The sequence below is a fragment of the Manis javanica genome, chromosome 5, assembly GCF_040802235.1.
Source record: "Manis javanica isolate MJ-LG chromosome 5, MJ_LKY, whole genome shotgun sequence".
NCBI lineage: Eukaryota > Metazoa > Chordata > Mammalia > Pholidota > Manidae > Manis > Manis javanica.
In genome coordinates this window covers 158,479,760-158,500,758 of record NC_133160.1, presented here as the reverse complement: position 1 = coordinate 158,500,758, position 20,999 = coordinate 158,479,760, and the positions used below count along the sequence as shown (strand labels likewise).

Sequence of the window (20,999 nt, the reverse complement as noted above, 5' to 3'; positions counted from 1 at the left end):
CATGCAGTGGACACGTCTGAAAGAGCTTGGGCTTTTTACTATGACAACTCAAGCTGCTTTTGGTGGAATCTCAAGGGGATACGCATTTTCCTGCAGCATAAATTTCATTAAAATAATCTTAAGTACAAAAGCATACGTTTTCTATTATTAAAATATGGATATATTATGTAATTGAATGCAATAGCATATGAATTAGTAAAATGTGACAGGAAACGAAATTGCACAGATGGGCAGGCTGACGGTTTTGGCTCTTTTCCCTGAAAAGTCTGCGGCAGGACAGCAGGAGAACATTATTTTAAATGTACGAGAGAAGCGTTAATAGTTAAGAACACGGACTGCAGAAAGGCTGCGGTGCAGGGAGCTCTAGTGCTCTGCTCTGTAGAGCTCTCATTCCGAAAAGACCCTTCACAAGGTGCCCCTTCGTCACCAGACAGCGCTTCTAGGCCAAGTGCTGCCCTTTCAACTCCCGGCGCCTCGTTGCCAGGGCAACGCCTGTCCGCCCGCAGCCTCGACGGCCTCCTTGCTATTGGCTTAGAGGAAGCAGCGTGCGTCTGACGTCACTGCACAGCGCCGCCAGATCCGGGCACCGTGCAAAGGCCCCGCTTTTTTCCCCCCTCCCGGAGGCAGGCGGCGGGTAGAGGGGCCACAGTTTTTGGCCGAGAGGGTGCAAGGCAAAAGCCTAGTTGGAGTGGAGGCTGGTGTGCGAATCGCCGCGGGAGAAGCGCGGTAGGAACGAGTCTCAGGTGCTGTGGGCCGCGGGTGCGGGGATCCAGCAGTGCGCAGGCGCCCTCGGCCAAGCGGACTTCCCTCTGGCCTGTTGCTAGGGCCGCCGGACTCCGTTGCTAAGGTCCCTGGAGATGCTGAGCGCCAAGTGCTCGCCCTCTTTTCTGAGGTCCGGCTTCGACAGTTTTAATTGAAACAAGCAACTATTCCCCCTTCCCGTCCGTTTAAAAAAAAAAACGGTTTTTCTTTCCTTTTTCTGTGTGTGCTCCTCATTTTGTAGCTTTGACAACACCCCGGCTCTTAGGTATTTGGAGATGTATGATGGAGAGGGAGAAGCTAGGAAAATGGAAATCAGGTTTTAAGATCCTTAATACTGGCCGTTTGGATTTACTTTATGATTAAAAGGGATTGAGTGGATTTGGGCTCTATCGCTGTTGTTTGAAATCTGAAGGAGCTTTAGCAATGCAGCACAGATTCTATAGTAGGGTGCTTATTTGCTTCTGTAACTTAATAACTACTGGATTAGAGAGTAGGAAAAAAACGTGGTCCCTGCCTCTGAGAATTTAGCAAGCACTTTAGTGCAGTGATCTCAAATTGAGGTGCGGGGAAGTTGGAACACATAGGAAAAGAAATAAGATATCTGAATTAAAAAGTATGAAATAATGAAAGAAATCATGAAAAACATTAATATGCCTATCTGGCATTGCCACGGAAAGGAAGTATGCCTACCTAGCATTGATATGGATGTCTGTAGTGTTTTGCAGATGACCTGAAGCTCTTAAAAGAAACCTAAGGGAACCATGAGTGTTTTCCACAGTGGAGCCCTGTGTGGTTTGTTTTACTCTCTGATATTGTGACATAGTTAAGTGGATTTAGGGATTCTACTGTATTTAGATCTTCATATTGTTTTGTAAAAGAATGAGGGGTGACCTTGACAACATTAATAACACAAAATAGTTCTTACCTTTTCACTTCCTCCCACCATTACCCCCTTTCACCACTCTCCGTAACATAGTATGTCTTGAAAGTGGGCATAGAAATGTTTGCATCATTGTGTATGTGTTTTTGATATTGTTGCTGAAAATCACATAAGTACTGTCAGGTACACTTAAAACCTTTGCAAGCTCAATTTACTGAATGTTTAGAAGTTTTTCAAATGAAGAGTTCTAGTGGCTTTTTGAACTCATTCAAAATATAATGCAGCAACTCCCCATTAGTTGCAGGAACAACTTTTTGACATAAAGGAAGATAGAAATTTAGTTGTTCCAACAGAAACTTTTGCAGAATTGGTAGGTAGCATTGAAAATTGTACATAATACTTTGATGTGGCCAACTATACTCTTTTTACATTTGTGGGTAGGCATTTTTTGATGCATCTTTTTCAGCTATGATAGCTCTTCAATTTATGATTTAAACAAACTGAACTTAAACCAGATCTTCAAATTGATATAGCTCATGGTATTAAACCAAATTTTCCAAAAGATGGAAACGTATTTAGTTGCACTGACTGCACTATTATTAGTAATAAAAAATACTAAAACAACTTTGTACCATCATAAAGAAAGTGATAATATCTAAAGTGCATATACCACATGCTATGTGCCAAGCACTTTCTTAATTTTACATATATTAATAGTTTTCCTTAACATTTAGAAGTAGTTATGGTAATTATCTCCAATTATAGAGTTGAAGAAATTGAGACAGATTTCTTTTTAGAAACAAATTTAAATCACATTGTACCCATCAGGAGCTTGTTAGAACAGAGACCAGTAAAAATACTTGTTAAATAATCACTGAAGTATAATATTAGATGGACATATTTAAAGCTTATCTTAGCTTGTCTTCGAATATTATCTGACAAATTTACCTACCATTTCTAGAAAATACCTTAGGGATGAATGTGAAGTGGACTTTACCTGTGTTGCCTTAAAATCTTACAGTGTAATTAAGGGGTAGTAATATATATAGTGATCATATTAAAGGCTGATTTAATGTAATTGGGTGAGTGGAGTAATCAAGGAGAAATAAGAAGGAAGCCGTGCAGAAATCAGACTGCCGTGGAAGTATATGCTTGAGAAACAGAAGATGAGGAAAGGCTGCATGAAACTTGCGATTGGATCTAGACCCAGAAATAACAGCAATCAGTTGGGTATATGAGTCTGGTTGCATGTGGTGGTGGATTCCTTGGTAGAGATAAAAGTTTAGAAATAATTTGATTGATTAGACAGGAAATCATTGGCTATGAACTAGATCCCTCCCTTTTTGCAGAAAAGAGGTAATTGTGGAAGAGGGAGAAATGAACCACCATTTGCTAGATGAGCAACTGGATATGTTATCTTATTTACTGGGTAACAGGCTTGATAAGCTAGTATTATCGCCCCCTTTTGGTGGGTAGGGAAATTAAGGCTTAGGGAGATTTAATTATCTACTTAAATTAATAACTGGTAACTCATAGATAGGACATACAGACCCAGATCTGAGCCCAGAGCTCCTCCTACCTCATCACACCACGGCGGTCACATCTGTAAGGCTGAGTGTAAGAGGCGAGGGAAACAATGATCCTAAGTTTTTCAGCATGAGGGACCCGAAGACTGGTGGTACCTTGAATTAAGGGGTTCATATTTCACTGTGATAACCTAAGTTTTGGTTAAGTTCAGTTTAGCGAGCTTGTGGTACATTGAATAGAAGAATTCATTATGTCTCTAGAAAAGTAGTACTTGATATGCAAATGTTAAAATTTGTAACTTTGAAAAATAGAGGTCAGAGAAAGTGAAGATAGGGGAATGTGCCAATCATTCCTTTCAGAAATCTAGCCTGTTTTCTGACTATAGCCAGAGGATTGCAGTTGAGTTTCTAAGATAATATTTTGACAATTTGAATGGAAAAAAAGTATTTATTCTTACACATATTATTTTCTTACAAATGTTTTTAATTGTATTGAAGTTGCTATCATTTCATGTTTTCTCATTGGTCTTTCAGGCATTTTGCTCTATGCCATACCTTTTGTGTATCTTTTACTGTATTTTCTACTCTGTTCTGTTTGGTTTTTATGTTATTAATGAACCCCCCTCCAGTTTTTTAAATCAAGCTTCATTTAACTGCAGGAGTAAAAGGGAAGCAATGCAGAAATCAGAGTGCCAAGAAGGTGTACAGTTGAGAAGCAGAGTGACAGGTACAGAACACTGTTTTTTAAGTGAAGAGGTGAAATTTATTAATGACACTTCACATTCTATTGTGTAGATGGATGGAGGTGAGCTTTATCGGTTTCACCTCATTTTGTTGCTGGTATGTTTTTTCCAGGTAACTGTGATCAGAGGACATCATCAAGGACACAAATTAAACATAGGACTACAGCTGAACGCAGCAAATCCTCATCATCTGTCGGTTCCCCAGAGTCTGCAAGAAAACTTCTTCCTCGACCAAGTGATAAACTTAACCCTAAAACAATTAACCCTGTAGGTAAAAAGAGATTCCTGACTCAGTAGATTTTTCAAAGTAATAGATGCTTAGCACACTATCGAACCATTCTGAACGCTCTCCCAAGTTTCTTTTGTTTGTTAGTTTTAAGCTAGTGAGGAAGGAAGGTAATCACGATGACGAATGGAGACAACTATGTGCGTGTAGGAGCCAGAAAGTATAAACTAGAGACCAGCCAGTGTTGGTATATCCTTTCTTGCTTTTGGATGAATATTGTAGAGTATAAAATAAATTGCATATCATCTTTATTTTTTATATTAACTGTGGTTATTTTACTTCCTAACATCAGTGAATAAACTTGTGTTCATTTGCCATAGAATGAATTCCATGCGTCCATAATTGTGAAAAGATCTCTGACCATTTCTCTGTGATCTATAAAATAGCTCCGCCACAAATCCTAACTATAAGATTAGCTTCCTTTTGTCTTCTAGCAGTTGTTTAATCAGATTTAACAAACAGATTTAACAATGAGAGTTATGCACATAAAAGTGAAAAACTAAATGTGTCGGTCAGTGAATTATCCCCAAAGTGAACACCCCTGTGACACAACACCAGGTGGTGCCTGGCCTAACCTTGCATAGGGTAAGATAATGGTTTCAGCCTTTAAAGGGGATGAAAAGAGTGACTGACACTGAATTTGATGGCAGGTAAAATACTGCAGATACTTAAAGATAAAAAGAACTATCCAAGGGCAGAAAGAGATTATCTGCTTTTATGAAAGAAGAATGAAAAATAGTTTAAGCATCCTTGTTCCTTTGTTTCTTTCTGCATTCTGCCCAATGTCAGGGAAACTGAGTACCTGAAGAATGCCCTGGTTTCTCTTTGCTATGGCTTCTTTTTCTCATATTTAGTTGAGGGAGCTTATGGTGATACTTCAGTTTTCTTTGCTCTCTTTAAAGAAAAGTTGTAAAAAATAGTAATATTTAGTAGACCTAGTCTTAAATTTTATTAAAAGTTAAGGAAAATTTTGGGAAATAATTATAGGCATACCTCAGAGAGATTGTGGGTTCAGTCCCAGACCACCTCAGTAAAGCAAGTCAGATGAACTCTTTTTTTCCCAGTATGTATGAAAGTTCTGTACACTATACTGTAGTCTGTTAAGTGTGCAATAGCATTGTATCTAGAGCAATGTGCATACCTTAATTAAAAATTACTTTCTTGCTAAAAAATATTAACCATCATCTGAGTTTTCAGTGAGTCAATATCACTGATCACAACTCACCATAACAAATATAATAATAATGAAAAGGTTTGAAATATTGCAAGAATTGCCGAAATTGGATAGAGACACCAAGTGAGCAAATGCTGTTGGAAAAATGGCACTGATAGCTCAACATAGGGTTGTCACAACTTTCAATTAGTAAATAACACAATGTTCTGCATAGCACAGTATAAAGCAAATGCAATAAAATGTAATAAAACAATGCCTGTAATGATTTGACTTGAGAATAGAGTGTATTAGAAAAGACCATGCCTAAGACTGTAAAGCTCACCAATTCAAAACAAGTCACCTGAAAGTCAGGATAGTGGTTACCTTTGGGGGAAGGGGTGGGTGGGGATCGGGAAGAGGAAAGGTTTCTAGCGCACTGGTGACGTTCAGGTTTGCCACTTGACTGTTACATAGGTGTGTTCACTTGAGAATTCATTGATCTATGCACTTACAATTTATGTGCTCTAATGTGCATACATTTTAAGTATTTCACTTGAATCAAAAAATTTAAAAAAATGTAACTCAGTATAGTACTGTATATTTAGTAATGTTGATTATTTCAGAGTTAAAATATGGTCTGATACTGTTAGGTTGAAAGGGGCAAAAGTTTTTTCATACTAGCACAATTTTGGCAAAATTTGCTAAAAATTGATCAAATGAATCCATTGGTAGAAAAAATTTTGATGATGTGGGACCTGGAAGATAAAACTATGATTTTCTCTAAAATGAGTTAAAAAGAAAAGGAAAGAAACTGCTTAGACTTTCACTCAGAAATTTTGTCTTGGTGGGTATTTTAGAAATGGAGAGGTTGCTTACATAACCTGTAGGTCCGAAAAGTAAGATCATTTGATACTAGGTGGTAGAACTAGAAAAGTGTTTGTAGCACTAACTTAAATTTTACCCCAAAAATAAGCAATACTTTTTCATGTAATTCTTTATCTGATATGATTATTACTTGAAAACAATTTTTAAAACTTATTTTTCTTAGCAAAAATTATAAGTAGATGAATGAAACATTACTGTTGCTACAGGAGTTGAATTGAGCCTTGTAAATTAATCTTTTACTAAACTATTTTAATGAAATTTCATCTATGTATTTATACTTAAAACATGTTTTTCAGAGGAAAAAGGGCTGATTCCAAATGTATACTCTTCAGCGTCTTTTTAAATTGCTGCATGTGATTTTAAAAAATTGTCTACTTCTATCTTTAAAAAGGGTTGTAAGTTTATATTTTGTAATTTAGATAACTTTCATTTGATTATATTCAAAGTATCATATGGTAAAATATTTACTTGTGGATAAAATTTCTAAGTCTCTGATTATATTGAAATTATATATGCTGTGATTATTTAACTATTATGATTCATCATCTCTTAAATTGTCTTTGAAGGTAGCTATAGAATTAATTTTTTCTTGCCATGATATATAGAAAAACTGAAAGTTGTGAAGTTATGTATCTAAGCAGACACGTCTAGGCATGTGTTTAGTAAGAGTCTTACTCCATCTTCAATTCTACCACCCAGTCTAGCCTAAGTCTTTGTTATAGAAGAATAAAATCAATTTGGGAAAATCACAGTATTTCTGACCATGCAGACCATCCATATTTGACTGGTGGAAAAGTAGATGTGCTTGAGGCCGAAGATAAGTATACTGTCCCTGTACTTAATACCTCTTCTCCATTCAGTCATGACCTTGAGAGAGGTCACAGTGGGGGAGGGGTGGAAGGATATACTATCTTTAATATATTTATGATATTTATATTGAATAATATTTATCTCTACTGTTTTTATTATATATAAAGTGTCATCTACCTTTAAGCCTTATGAAACAAGTTGGGGCCAAAGAAAATATACAAAGTGGTTGTGGTTTCAGTGCTGCAAGGACCGAGGACCTGTAATTAGTCATGTTGCTGAGTAGAAAGATGCACCTGACACCGGTGTGGTGGCTTGGAAATCTGGTTGTCCATTTTCCTCTGACCTCAGCAGGGTTAAAATTTATTAGACATCACAAATGGAGGGATAGCAATATTTATTGTGTTCTTGTCATTTTTTACTTCAGTTCGGTGAACAGTCGCGAGCCCCCTCTGCCTTTGCAGCCATTTACTCTAAAGGAGGTATTCCTTGCAGGTAAAATCAATGCAGGTTATAACTGACCATATTATTCAAAATAATTGAGTAAAATCAGTATAGTGTTCAATTTAAATGTATTGGAAGTTTTATTTATGAGGGAGGTTGAAATAAAGGTGACTTATTCAGTTTGGCTGTTGAATTGTTATGAATCCTGGGACATTGTTGAAGAAAGTCATTTTAATTACAAAATAGAATTATAAACCACTGAATAATTTAAGAAAGTGAATGAATTCGTTTCTAAAACAAACTAAGCATTCACAGGCTTGGGCAAATTACAAATAATTACTCCTATTTTGTTTAAAAACAAAGTTGACAATTTAGTGGAATTGGTTCATTTTTTTTTTGAAATTGTATTTTAAAAATTTCCAAATTATATTTATTGAAATGCATTCCTTAATGAGTACATACAGCTGTTTTTCTTTTTTTCTTTTTTCTTTTTGCTGCCTTTCTGGACAGACATCAGAACTATTTTAAAGAAAACAATAAGGTTACTTATCAGTGATGATCATTTTAAGATTTTACTTCTGAGGAACATTTATTTCTTCTAAGTATATCCAATTTTAGTTCTATATGATAGAAAATTTCATTTTCATTGTGGAAAGAATCACAAACATTGTTTTTGTTTTTCTAAAATATAAGAAATGTCATTTTGTAATAGTATTTTTAGATTTGGAGGACTGTGAGTGAAAAATCAGCTCAAGAAGCATTCTTCAATTGATTATTATTATTTTGTATTTACTCTGAATCCAAACTTTATATTAAGGTTCTTAAACTTCTCTCCAAAAAATGTAAAAACAATTGTTAAGGAGACTTCTTGCTATTGTGAAAATAACACTAACAAAGGTGTCAAGACGTTGAGAACATTACAAAAAGGGTGTAAGAAAACATCTGAGGGGATGAGTCACTGTGGTGAATGTGATGATTGTTCCGTGGATGATTCATATATCAAAACTTACCAACTTTTACACGTTGTAACTTTGTGCACTGTATTGCATGTTAGTTAGGCCTCAATAAAGGCTGTTATAAAATCTAAACAAAAACAGCAGCAACAGGATTCTAATTCAAGGGGCGACTACTTTGTAACCCTGCCTGGGCCATTTCACTTTCCTGGGCTCAGTTGTCTTCTCTGCACTGGGATAAAACCTGGCTTCCCTTCAGAACATTAGTGTTAGGATTAAATAAGCTGTTTCTGAAAAATGTTGTTCCTTGTAAAACTAATTATTCCTAATTATCACATTTTGTTTGCATGTGTATAGGTTATCTATTCATTATAATTATGACTGAAACGTATCAGGTGCAGCATTTGCATTAAGACTCACAAACAACAGCATGCTTAAGCTCCAAAACTGCAGGCTTAACGTATGTAGTTTTACTACTTAACAGTTTTGCTGAAAGAACAGGTATCTGCAGGATTATAAGAATTGCTTTGTAAGATGCCTTTGTAATACCACTTAACGTCATGGATTTCCTACATTACAAAATAATATGCTCATGTTCTAGAAAGGGTATGTATATGTTAGATAATAATCATTGCTTAGTATATAATTATACCACCCTTGTTACATTCACTGATTTTCTATTGTAGATTGGTCCATGGTTCCGTAAAACACAGATTGCAGTGGGAATGTGCTCCTGAAAATCTTCCATTTGATCCTCTTCTTATTACTTTAGCTGAGGTAAATAAATATTCCATCTCTCCTGCATGTTTATGTGAAATAATATTTTAAAACTGTATTAAATGTTATTTTGTAGCTCATCAGTAAATCTCATTCTTTACTTTTGAAATAAGGGCCAAGCAATCAGCATTAAAACAGTACACTCCCTTAGGAGCTAACTATGATTGGTATATGTTTATTGGAAACTGATTAATCAGCTTTATAAACATGAACTTAAACTTCACAGGGATTTATAGATAAGTGGGTGAAATATTCATATTTAATTTTTAAAAAAAGTACTTGGAATCGTACTGAACTGGTCAAATCAGGAGACCATCAGTGGTTGAACCTTAAATCATATCAGATAACAATGAGCAGTTGATCTATTTCTATACAACCAGTTATGTTTAACATGAGCTCTTTCTTACAGAACTGATATTAACTACCTAACGTCCTTTTGGTAGTTTTGGGGCTTTTGTCTACTTGCATATTTTAATCAGATCATCATGGAGTGGTTTTTGTAGAGGATTTTAGAGAAACTTCTGATAGATTCCTTTATGTATTTATTGTGTGTGTCAGCTAAAATGTTGGTGGAATATTAGCTTCAAGTACATTAATGATATCTTCTGTAAGTTTTGTTCCTAGTGTTAGGGTCACAAGTTGAGAAATGAATTAACCAGTTGTCTTATATTTAAATTTTTAGATACTTGGCTTTTTTAAGAATTAAGGGTCATTTTTTCTTATTGTTAAGAAATAACAAATATCCTTGAATTATAGCTTTGGTATTAATCTAAATAGACAGCGTTTATAGGATATCATTATAGTAGTAAGTAATCTAAATAAAAATGACAGTGAAAGAATTCAGACTTTTTTTTTTCATTTAAAGAAATTTTGTTTTTCCTGTAAAACTAGTAGGCAGGATCAGGTGGGAGCAGAACCGAAAATGTAGATAATTTTGCTGATTGAGATTTCTTACCTGTAATGGAATGTCAGAATTTTTAGTTCCTCCTTTAGATTTCCAGAGTATTTCCTATCTTAAATATACGTATCAGCTACTACCAAAGACTTCCACATTGTTTTAGTCTTGTCTTGGCTTTTCTTATTTTATACCTCAACTTGCAGAATTATTTTGGTATAATAAGCAATGTATTTTTATGAGTAACCTATTTTGAAATTCGATTTTGATGAGTCTTTTAAACTTGGTGTTAAAAACTAAAATTGTATGAATTTTTCATTAGTTCTTTTTTAAACTTTAAACCTTTCATGTGTGGTAGAAAACCATTTTTTTAGATGAATAAAACTAATCCAGCTAATCACAAAGAAACAGGAGTGCTTTAATTTGGGGAGTTCTCAAAGGAATCTTGAATTTAGTTTAGGTTACATAAAGTCAGTCCTTTAAACACTTATTTCCCAAAGATCAATGCTTTTATTTCTGTACAGGGTAGATTTTTTTAGCCTTCCCCTTACTCATTTAATAATGGGGAAGTACTGACAGAACCACTGCTGTGGAAATCCACTTCACTTCTTGACCTGGTTCCCTGTCTCTGCAGTGAACAGGATAAGCGTACCCCTTGACCATGGAACCCTCGTTCCAAAAGGGTGCCAGTGTGCTTGGCAGCAGAGTTTTCAAAAGCAGGACAGCAGCCAGGGAAGGAAGCATCAGGTCACTGTTCAGAAGCAGATAGTTTGGTGTAAAGGACAAATTAGCTGAAAATCAGTATTTTTAGGCATAACTTTGCAGCCAGTTACACTTATTCAAGATAATTAGTCAAACTGAGTATTGCTTTTGCTTGTTTTATGTTTTTGAAAGAGGTCAGATGGCTCTTTTATCTTGACTCATAGTGATTAGGTGACTCATAAAAGATAGCTATTTAATATCTTCTAATGCATTTGGGATGAAAGACTTAGAGAAATGGCAGGCTTTTTTCATATTTTTATTTCACATCCCAGTGTTAAAAATGACATTTAAAATCTTACAGTGCTTTTTGAACATAGAGAAAGATTTGTCTTGTAAATACCTTAATATAAAATATTTAAGTATGAAGGAAATACAAAATTTGGGAACACATTAAGTAAGTTGTAAACATCACTATAATGGTAGCGGGGGAATCTAATAATGATGCACTCATGAGGTGGTGGCTGTGCTCACAGGTTACATTGATTTGCTGTGCTTTCAGGCAGTGTTTGGGAGTGAATACAAACTGTTTTAGCATCCTTGTGAGTTTAGTTTCTCTTTTTTTCCCTTATTTCTTTTTATTTACCTCTCCTCTCCTTCTCTCCCTCCCCCTTCCCTATTTTCTTCCTACCTTTCTTTCTTTTCTTTTTCTTCTTTATTTCTTTCCGTTTTGTTCTTCATTTTTTTCTTATTACTTCCCTTTTTCTTTTCCTTCCCGCCTATAGGTAGAGATTCTTCCTGTCCCTTGCATATCCTTTCTTCCATAGTTTCTGGGTTTAACTGAAATTGTAACTATTGGAATGTGATATATCACGACTAGGAAGACAGTAATAATAAAACTTGATTTTCACTTAGAGTAGCAAGGATTCTATTTTTTTTGTTGTTACTAGCATAACCAAATGAGTAGTAGATCTAATTTTTTATTCTTTGTCTTTTGTCTTTGGCAGGGTCTGAGAGAAACTAAACATCCATACACCTTTGTGTCAAAGGAAGGCTTTAGAGAATTACTTTTGGTCCAAGGGGCTCCTGAAAAAGCTGTGCCGCTGCTTCCTAGACTGATCCCTGTGCTAAAGGCAGCTCTGGTACCCTTTATTCCTTTGGACTTCCTGTGGTACATGTACAATATTGTATGTCTTTTTTCCCTCCAGATTACATGCAAATTAGTCCTTTACCTGTGTGTTTGATGTGTGTGCAGAATTAGACCATTGTTATTCAGGGCCAGTTGATTACTTTCTTGAATACACCTTGAGAGGTTGTGCTGAGGGTGAAAGGTCATTTTGAGTAATTAGGGGAAGACATGAGCCTCAAATCAGTCTTTCTGTGATAATATATTTGAGCTAATGTTTCAGTTAAGTCAATTTGTTTTTTGCTTTAAGATGTCCTGCATTAAAGGTTATTTTTTAAAAATCTAGGCTTGGTGAATTATCCTCTAGTTTTGAAATGTTGACTCTTACTGTTTTCTGTACCTGCTTGCCCTTTCTCTTAAACCACCCACCCTTCTTTTTTCTCCTCTTTGCCTGCCTGTCATGACACCCTTGCCCCACCAACCCACCTCAGGTCCACGTGGATGATGAAGTGTTTGAAAGAGGACTGAATGCTCTGGTGCAGTTAAGTGTCATTGTTGGTCCTTCTCTAAATGACCACCTGAAACATCTGCTTACAAGTGTAAGTACTGTAAAGATTAGAGAGTGGTTGTCTGTATATATAATATACTATCTGTATCCTTCATGATCTCATGGCTTCAAATTAATCATTAAATAATTCAAAACCTTCAAAAAAACTCATCATCCTAACCAAAAAATAATAGAGATCAGAACTAATAGTTCATAAAATATTTTACTAACAGACAGTATTCTCTTTAATTTTTTTAATGGAAAACACCGTCATGACCAAAATTTAAGGTTATAATGAAACATAAGCATCAATTGAAGGACAAAAGTTAATGAACAGTGTAATGGTTTTATGCCCATGTTGATTAGCTATGAATTGTAAGGAGAGTTTATACCCTCCTGTGTAACTATATACTGCCACAACTATGTTTTTTATCTTCTTCTTTTTTCTTTGGCTTTCATTGTAAGTTTTTTTCTACTTTTCTTTTTAATTAAGGTATCATTGATATAGAATCTTATGCTCAGGTTTCACTTGAGCGACATTGTGGTTACTACATTCATCCATGTTATCAAGTCCTCCCACACACCCCATTGCAGTCACTGTCCATCACCGTAGTAAGGTGCTATAGAGTTACTACTTTTCTTCTCTGTGTTGTACTGCCTTCCCTGTGACCCCCCCCTATATGATGTGTGCTAATCATAATACCCCTTAATCCCCTTTCTCCACCCTCCCCACCACCTTTCCCTTTGTTAACCACTAGTCCATTCTTGGTTCTGTGAGTCTGCATCTGTTTTGTTCCTTCAGTTTTGCTTTGTTGTCATACTCCACAGATGAGTATATCATTTAATACTTGTCTTTCTCCACCTGGCTTATTTCACTGAGCATAATACCCTCTAGCTACATCCATGTTGTTGCAAATGGTAGGATTTGTTTTCTTCTTATGGCTGAACAATATTCCATTGTGTTTATGTACCACATCTTCTTTATTGTAAGTTTTTTAATGAGTCTGTAAATAGCATTCACAATAAGACTTTTCCCTGTTATGTGCAGTTTAATCCTTATCACAAATATTCACTGGGATACTGTGCAGTTCAGGAGATCCGCAAGACTGCCCTTAGGTTGAACAATTTACCAGAAGGACTCACAGAACCCAGGAAAGCTGTTACTCATGGTTACAGTTTATTATAGTGAAAGGATATTGATGAAAATCAGAGGGAGGAGGTACCCAGAGTGGGCCTGGGGGAGCCCAGGTGTGGAGCTCCCAGTTGTCCTCACCCAGTGGAGTAGCAAACCTTTTCCAGGAATGATGCGTGGCGACACGCATAGGGTAGTGCCAACTAGGGAAGCTTACGTGAGTCTTGGCGTCTAGGGTTCTTATTAGGGGTCTGCTGCACAGGCATGACTGCCTGCCTGCATGGCTGACCTTGCTCTCCAGCCTCTCCAGAAACAGCTGATACCCTGTGGCTCACAGCCCCACCATGCATCCTGTTAGCTTGGACCAGCTGGTATGGCCTAAAGTCCCCAGGGAAACCAAGACACTCATATCTGGCAGGACATTCCAAGGGCTTAGAGGTTTCTATCCAGGAGCTAGGGGCAAGGACCAAACCTTTCTTTAGACAAAGCTAATCTTTTACCACACCTACCAATACCACACACACAAATTAAAGGCCTGGCTGGATTTCTCTGCATGTATATCCTGTTGTTCAGAGTGGAAGCATGCATTTGATCATAGATCCACTATTTTTTCTTGGACCCTTCCAGCAGAGAGATCCTTGAAGTGTATTTGTAACTTCATCTCTGCAGAGACACTGATACATCTCAGGAACCACTTGGCTATGACTATAGAAAGCGGTGCTGGTGGTGGTGAATCTATCCCAGTTGCTGTGTTGAGGTTTGGAATGGTAGGCGATAAATTCTGATTTATCTGATGTCTGATAGGGAGAAGACATAGTGAGATTAGACTCTCAAACCTTGGCATGCAGGAAGTCTTAGGACAGAAAAAAGAAAATTGTGGCAGATGTTTGCTTACAACCTTCAGGTCAGTGAGTTGTGGTTGACTATAAGAATTTCACACTAATATATGAAATGACTTGTTTGAGACTGACTGCTTCATTCAGACATTCAGCACTAACAGAAGTGTGTCACTCTCTGCCCTCCCATTTTGTGCCAGGTATTGTGCTAGGCACTGGGAATATAAAGCTGAACAAAAACAGAGACACTGTCTGCCCTTGAGGAGATTGGTTTTTGTTTTGGGGGAGAAGTAAGTAGCAAGGATGTCCACTAAGAAAGTTGCATGAAGTGAAGGGGATGTGATATGGAGGGAATAGACTCACACTGAATCTTTCGCCAAACAAAAAGTTCAGTGAGGATCAGAGGTTTTGCTTCCTGAACAACCTGCCAGTCCCACCCACCATGGCAGAGAGAAAAGACTCGATTACCACCTAAACTGTGTGTGTGTGTGTGTGTGCGCGCGCGCGCGTGCGTGTGTGTGCGCGTGCGCGCTCTGACCCACACACTGGAGCAGGCGCTCCTCAGGTGCTGTAGTGCTCTCTGCTTACCTCACTGATCCCCAGCCCCCTTGCCACCCTCTTTAGCCAAAAAGCCTCTATCTTCATCTGTTTTATAGAATTCTGCCTAGATACTTACTTGAAGAAAGGGTTTCTTCTTCTAGAAAAAGAATTTCAAAACCAGTTACTGAGCCTATTTACAACTCATTGTCTTCATATGCAAAATAAATCATATCCTTTCTGAACTTCAACTCCAAGAATCTTGTTAAAAATGCAGAACCTGGGCCATTGCCCTGAGATTCTGGTTAAATGAGTGGGGGCTGGGACCCAAGAATCTGTATTTTCCTAATGAGTGTGTCAGGTGATCCTGAAAGTGGTGCTTCAGCCTGTAAGCTCCTGCTCCAGGGTAGCACGGTTTGAAGAAAGCAAGCTTAAGATCTGTAAAAGGCACTTTCTCTTGTCCATCCCCAGGGCATTGATAAACCCTGTTTTGTCTGTCCTCTCCTTTAGAGTGTCCTCTCCATTAGAGTTACTTTTCTCACATTTTTATCTTTTGGAATCTCTTCTGCCCCTCCCAAACCTTCAGTGACCTGCTCAGTGGTGTGAAGTACTCTTGGGTTACTTCCATACCTGAGAAGAAAGAAACAGAAGCCAAGTCTCGGACAGGGCCTTTAAACAGTTTGATGAATGACTAATTCCTGCCTGGACTTTGTTTGTATTCCCTGGAAGTGGAACCATGAGCAAATCCTGTTCCAGGCTGAAATGTTGAGGTCTTTGGATGCGTAATGCAGGCATTGGGTGGGGGAACACTGTTCAGGTTATTTCCTTCTCTGCTCCTGGGGGGCCGTCCTCACTCACCTTGTGCTCTCTCCGTTTCCGTCGAAGTTCCACGAACTCTTTGGCTGAGGCCCATTCAGGGCACATCTACGAACAGATGGTCTTCTGGATTCTAGTCTGGTTCCTCTTCCTGTCACTGTAATGATTATTCATGTAAACGGTCTCTTCCCTTTTTCACTATAGGAAACACCTGTGTTTTAAAGGCTTAGTTTTTTATTGTGATCCTTCAAATGCTCTTGCAAATTACAAAATGGAAAAGTATGCAATTTCAGAGACAACTTACTCTGAATACCACGCTGTAACAGATTTTATAGAATTGGTATTTGATATAATGTAAATTGATTTTCTTTTCACAAATCTAGTGGTGCCTATTATATATAAATTTCAGTGAGGTATCTCCTAAAACAAGTCTGGAAATCTAAAACAAATTCAGTTATGTTTATGTGTGTAAAGACTCAATGGCATTATTTCTAGTTAGCATACTTTTTAGCGACATTTTGCTTATGCCTATGATGACTATTCTTTTTTTTCAAATCATTTCACTTCCCCAATCTTATTTTAAAAGCTGTCCAAGAGACTGAGAGATAAGAAATTCAAAGAGCCAATCACCAGCGCGTTACAAAAGCTAGAGCAACATGGTGGAAGTGTAAGTGGAGCACTGTTCTTTAAGTCATAACTTTTTCTTACTTGTAGTCATATTACAAAATTGACTTTTAACTTACATTATCTCATTTCATCCACAAGTAACCATGCAGAGTTGATAGTACTATTTTCATTTTAGAACGCAGAGTTCCTGTCTTGCTTAGGCACACAGGTTTTAAGCACTGGAATTCCAACCCAGGTTGTGTAAATACAGGGCCTGTACACTTTCACTGTTTACTGTATGACACTCTTTGTGGTGCAGCTATATAGTTTTTTTCCTTTATTTTGTTTATTTTATATATTTTTGCCTAGATTGTTGGAATGTTGAGAAAACAAAAGTATTTTAAGATAGAGAGCTCCCTGAAGAGAGACTGCTTTTTTCTTTCATTTGTGAACTTTTCTGTCTAAGAGATTTACAATTTGCCCATAACTGAAGATTGAAGTAAGATTTCCAGATAGCTGCGATACTATGTCTGAAAGCGCACATGTTCTTCAACACACGTATGTGCACACCCACAGACAGACAGAAATGATTCAGCTGAAGATTCTAACTTCCAAGAATGTGCAAGAAGATACAGGAATGCGGGGGGGGGGGCTTCAGTCAGGTGTCAGATAACTAAATTAATTGACTTTTCATCATTTGAAAGAAGTGTTCAGATCATCTAGGCTTAGAAATATTTCCATAAAGAAGTAAGCCCATTTTATTTTGCAGATCATATTTAATCAGAGCTTAATGATACAGTTGTATGTGATTATCTTAACAAGGTAAACAAAGTAAAACTTAGTTTCATTCTAGGTACTTCTTGAAGGTATTAAAAATTATAAAGAGAGTTTGTGTGTGATAGTACACAATTTTAAAATGGCGGAAGTTTTAGTTTAATGCTTTGCCTGAATTACCTAATTTGACTGATTTCAATGACTTTTTTAATTGATTACATTCTTTCCTTGATGAATACCTATGATGAAACTAGAATAAAGTTTATGAGGATGAATTAAGTCCCTAAGCTCCTAACGAAAGAACTTTGTTGTGTGTGGGTCCTGGCAGAGGATTAGCATTCAGACACCTTATTAAGATGTGCAAAACATCCCCCAGCCAATCCGGTGTCCCTCCTCGGCAGATAGGAAATTTTCTTGCCTGCAAGTGTGCTTGCTCTTCTGAGAATTGGAATGCAAAACAATTTGTCCTTCCCTCCCCTGTTGAATGTGAGTAAACAGATGCAAAATAGATTTTCAATCTGAAAGTCCCCAGGTGATTTTCACCCATCTGTAGCCTGGTATGGGGAGTGGGGCAGGTGAGAAGGGGTACGCCCTGCAGGTTAGATCTCAAGTATGGGGAGGGCTGTATGGGGAAGGGGATAGTTTGTGAGTAAACAGACTCAGCACACTAAGATTGGGAGGGGGAATACGGAGGAGCGTGTGGTTGACCAGTCCAGAGCCCTAGCAAGGAGTACCTCTTACTGGCCCGCAATTTTACTTGTATTCAATCACGCTAACACAGAGCAAAAAAACATTTTGAAGTTCTAAGGGCTATTAAGTATTGTTTATTCCTTCAGACTTATCTTGTTTTCCTCCTAATGTCCTACATATAGTATTTCAATAATAATTTAGTACTAATTGATGAAAGACTTTCCCTTGGCTGACAGTTTTGCTTGCTTTTGTAGTCCTTCATGATGTTAATGAATGCCCTTCATTCCCTACTTTCTCTTTCTTTACCTATTAGAGAAGAGTTTTTTAAAAAGTTCCTCAGTACTGCAGTTTCTCATTTCTTAGGGCTTGTGTATATCACAGTGATGGAAAGACTCAACTTCCAGGAAAACAAAAATAACGGTTATACAAGCATAATCTCATTTTTTTAAATAATCAGTTTACTACCTGTCTTAAAACAGTTCATTCTTAGCCTCATTTAATTTGCTTTCTAAATGATATTGTCTTGGAAAGCTACATACCTACACCCGCCACCCACCAAGTATTTATGGACCACGTGGGAACTTATTACATACCAGACATTAAACTCATTGAACCTTCACTACAACCTCAGTAGATTTTGTTATTGCCCTTTAAATATCTAGATACTGAGGCTCAGGGAAGTAATTAGCCCCAGAGTTCACTGTGAGGTGTCTGGCAGAAGCTGGATTCAAGTCCTGGAAGTCTGGTTCCTTTCTACTTAAGTAATTAAATATTTTTAATAAACAGAGAAAACCTAAATTTTTATGTAACTCAGAAAAAAGTCCAATTTCTCATTCCATCATCTTGCTCTTTTCCCATTTTGTTTGAGTTTTAAACACTTTTTTAGGCATGTTCATTCAATTTAATACTTATTAGGGTAACCCTGCAAGATGCTAATGAAGCTAAATGTTTTTCTTTTGACAGGGAAGCCTAATCATCATCAAATCTAAAATCCCAACATACTGCTCCATAAGCGGTTGAGAATAGAGCCAGCAAAAATCTTACTACCTGGTGACAAGTATTAAATGCTGACCATGTGCACGTATGGGACCTTTTCAGACTCAACTTCATTTTATTCTTTTGTAAATCAGAGCTACCATTCATATGTATGAGTTGAAGTTGGGTATACACAATTCCACTGAATCATAGTTAAAGTTATTCATTAACAAAAAAGTGGTTAATCATGAAATCTATTTAAGAAGTTCTACAATAGTACAATTCTGTGGGGTTTACTTTCATACTTTCATGGTTTGGGTGAACAGCAACAGTTGGGTTTATGCCAGATACGTTTATATTTATTTTTTGGTGACTTTTATTTATAACATACCTTTTGCAATCGATTTGTAGCTCTGCACTTTTTTTTTAGACATTCTGCTATTTCTTGGGTTTTATATTTATCAAGGCTACAGTAATTTCGAACAGTGGACAAATATTTATGAATTCACTCTCAATTATTGTTTGTAAATATGTATTTTATAATGTAAAGTGCTCAGGAAAGTTTCTTTCTGGAGTATTCTAGCTTAAAAAAATTTTTTAATGTGTAAATTCTCTTACAAGTATGTTGTTTATTACAACTCATTAAAACTACCTAAACTTTAGGTGTTAATTGTTTGTAAGTAAATGATATTTTTTTATATTTCATAGTCTGAAAATAACTAAAGATATTCAGACATGAACATATTCTGAAATTAAAATCTTAAAACTCACATGTATTTAGTAATTTTGTGGTTGCTTATATTTTACAATTCAATTAAGAATCTTTTAAAACATAATTTACAGGCATAGTTCTTGGTGGTGATGTAGTAGAAGCTAACTCTGGATCATTCTGTAAGAAAGTACAGGAAGATAAACAGAAAACAAGAATCACATCATCCATCCTAAGGGCAAGAAGAGGGACCCAGAGGGACCTGAGTAGCCACACCAGGTCCAACGCGGTGGATGGTTTTGAAGCGCTGGAAATTGGCGGTCACTCTTTTCAATAGGAGATTAGCAATCTAATGTGGCACTATTACATCCCAGAAGCACTGGAGAGCAACACCCTTTCTCTGTTGTGTCCCTCGCACACCTGGAGTGACCTCTTTGCATTTCTCATTCAGATACAGTCTCATAGCTTTAATTTAAAGAACACAAGTAATTTCTGGGGAGCCGAAAATTGTAGAAATGTAGAAATGCTGACCCTCCCTCAGAACTTTGGGCCTTCCTAGTTCTCGCCTGGTGGACACTTTCCTCAGCTCTCTGCTTAGCACAGCCTCAGGTGATACTCGCCAAAACATCTGCCTGCTCACTGACCTTCCTTTTTACTTTTCTTCAGTGCACTGAGTGCCACCTAAAGACAAAGATAGCAACGACCTAGAAAATGCCGTAAGGAAAACATAGCAGTTTTAATCTAATAATAAAAAAATTTGTTGGAATAAAGACCTCTGACATAGACAGTAGAGTTATAAACATTTCATTTGCTTTTATTTTTTCTTTTTGAAATACAAAATGTGCACATTAAGTTTACACAAACACGTGATGGCCAGTTTCAGTGTACATGTATTGTACTACTCTTAATGTCTACACTGGTGATAGCAGGGCAGCTTTCAACATCCTATGTCTACACCAGAATAGATGATACCTGATTTAGTGTTGCAAGGACAGTTGCAAATTTCCTCCTCCTGTATCCTCTTGGTCCTTGTGATATTTCTGCACAACAGGGAAGATGTGTATATCCTGTAGTAATGGCAACTTTACAATTTTGGCTTACAATCATTAAAAATAATCTGAATTATTGGAGTTATATGATGAGCTAAATCATAAGACAATCCAAATGTGTTGCTTAGTTTTATATTCATTTTCTATGAAATTTATGTATTGTAGTTCTCAACATAATGGGATCACTGGCACTTTCAAAGTGAGTAATACCACTCGGTGTTTATTCCTAGTAGGTGTTGGAGAAGTCAAGGTTTCTTGGTCCCTGAATGGCATGTAATATAAATGTGCCATAAGGGAGTCAGGAGCAAGGGGATGGAATAGGCCCTCAATGCTGTCAAGAATTGCTTGTTGACCATTATTATGGTACACAGGGGGACAAATGACCTTGTCCC

At 36.9% G+C, this 20,999-nt stretch overlaps 1 protein-coding gene across 4 annotated transcripts; it reads left to right on the top strand.

The window, feature by feature from the left end:
• Positions 1 to 555: 555 nt before the first annotated feature.
• Positions 556 to 20,439, top strand: PACRGL (parkin coregulated like). 4 transcript variants are annotated; one of them, XR_012131786.1, is made up of 10 exons: positions 556 to 726; positions 3,828 to 3,895; positions 4,024 to 4,178; positions 7,470 to 7,537; positions 9,126 to 9,216; positions 11,818 to 11,952; positions 12,428 to 12,535; positions 16,391 to 16,471; positions 18,838 to 18,955; positions 19,693 to 20,439. XR_012131786.1 is itself a non-coding variant. In XM_017680924.3 (9 exons), exons 2-9 carry the CDS (start codon positions 3,844 to 3,846, stop codon positions 18,892 to 18,894), a joined length of 747 nt encoding a protein of 248 aa, XP_017536413.1. In that variant the 5' UTR covers positions 556 to 743; positions 3,828 to 3,843; the 3' UTR covers positions 18,895 to 19,628. The 4 variants fall into 4 exon arrangements, 3 of the variants coding, with proteins under 3 accessions (XP_017536413.1, XP_017536399.1, XP_017536443.1); XM_017680924.3 differs by lacking the exon at positions 19,693 to 20,439 and having other exon boundaries at positions 556 to 743; positions 18,838 to 19,628; XM_017680910.3 differs by lacking the exon at positions 19,693 to 20,439 and having other exon boundaries at positions 18,838 to 19,627.
• The last annotated feature ends 560 nt before the right edge of the window (positions 20,440 to 20,999 follow it).

What these genes read in the sequence shown, in the direction of transcription:
- PACRGL (XM_017680924.3), top strand. Translation starts at nt 3,844, where the DNA reads ATGCAGAAATCAGAGTGCCAAGAAGGTGTACAGTTGAGAAGCAGAGTG. An exon ending in ACCCTAAAACAATTAACCCT is followed by an intron (nt 4,179 to 7,469) that starts GTAGGTAAAAAG and finishes TTTTTACTTCAG; the next exon opens with TTCGGTGAACAGTCGCGAGC. An exon ending in AAAGGAGGTATTCCTTGCAG is followed by an intron (nt 7,538 to 9,125) that starts GTAAAATCAATG and finishes TTTCTATTGTAG; the next exon opens with ATTGGTCCATGGTTCCGTAA.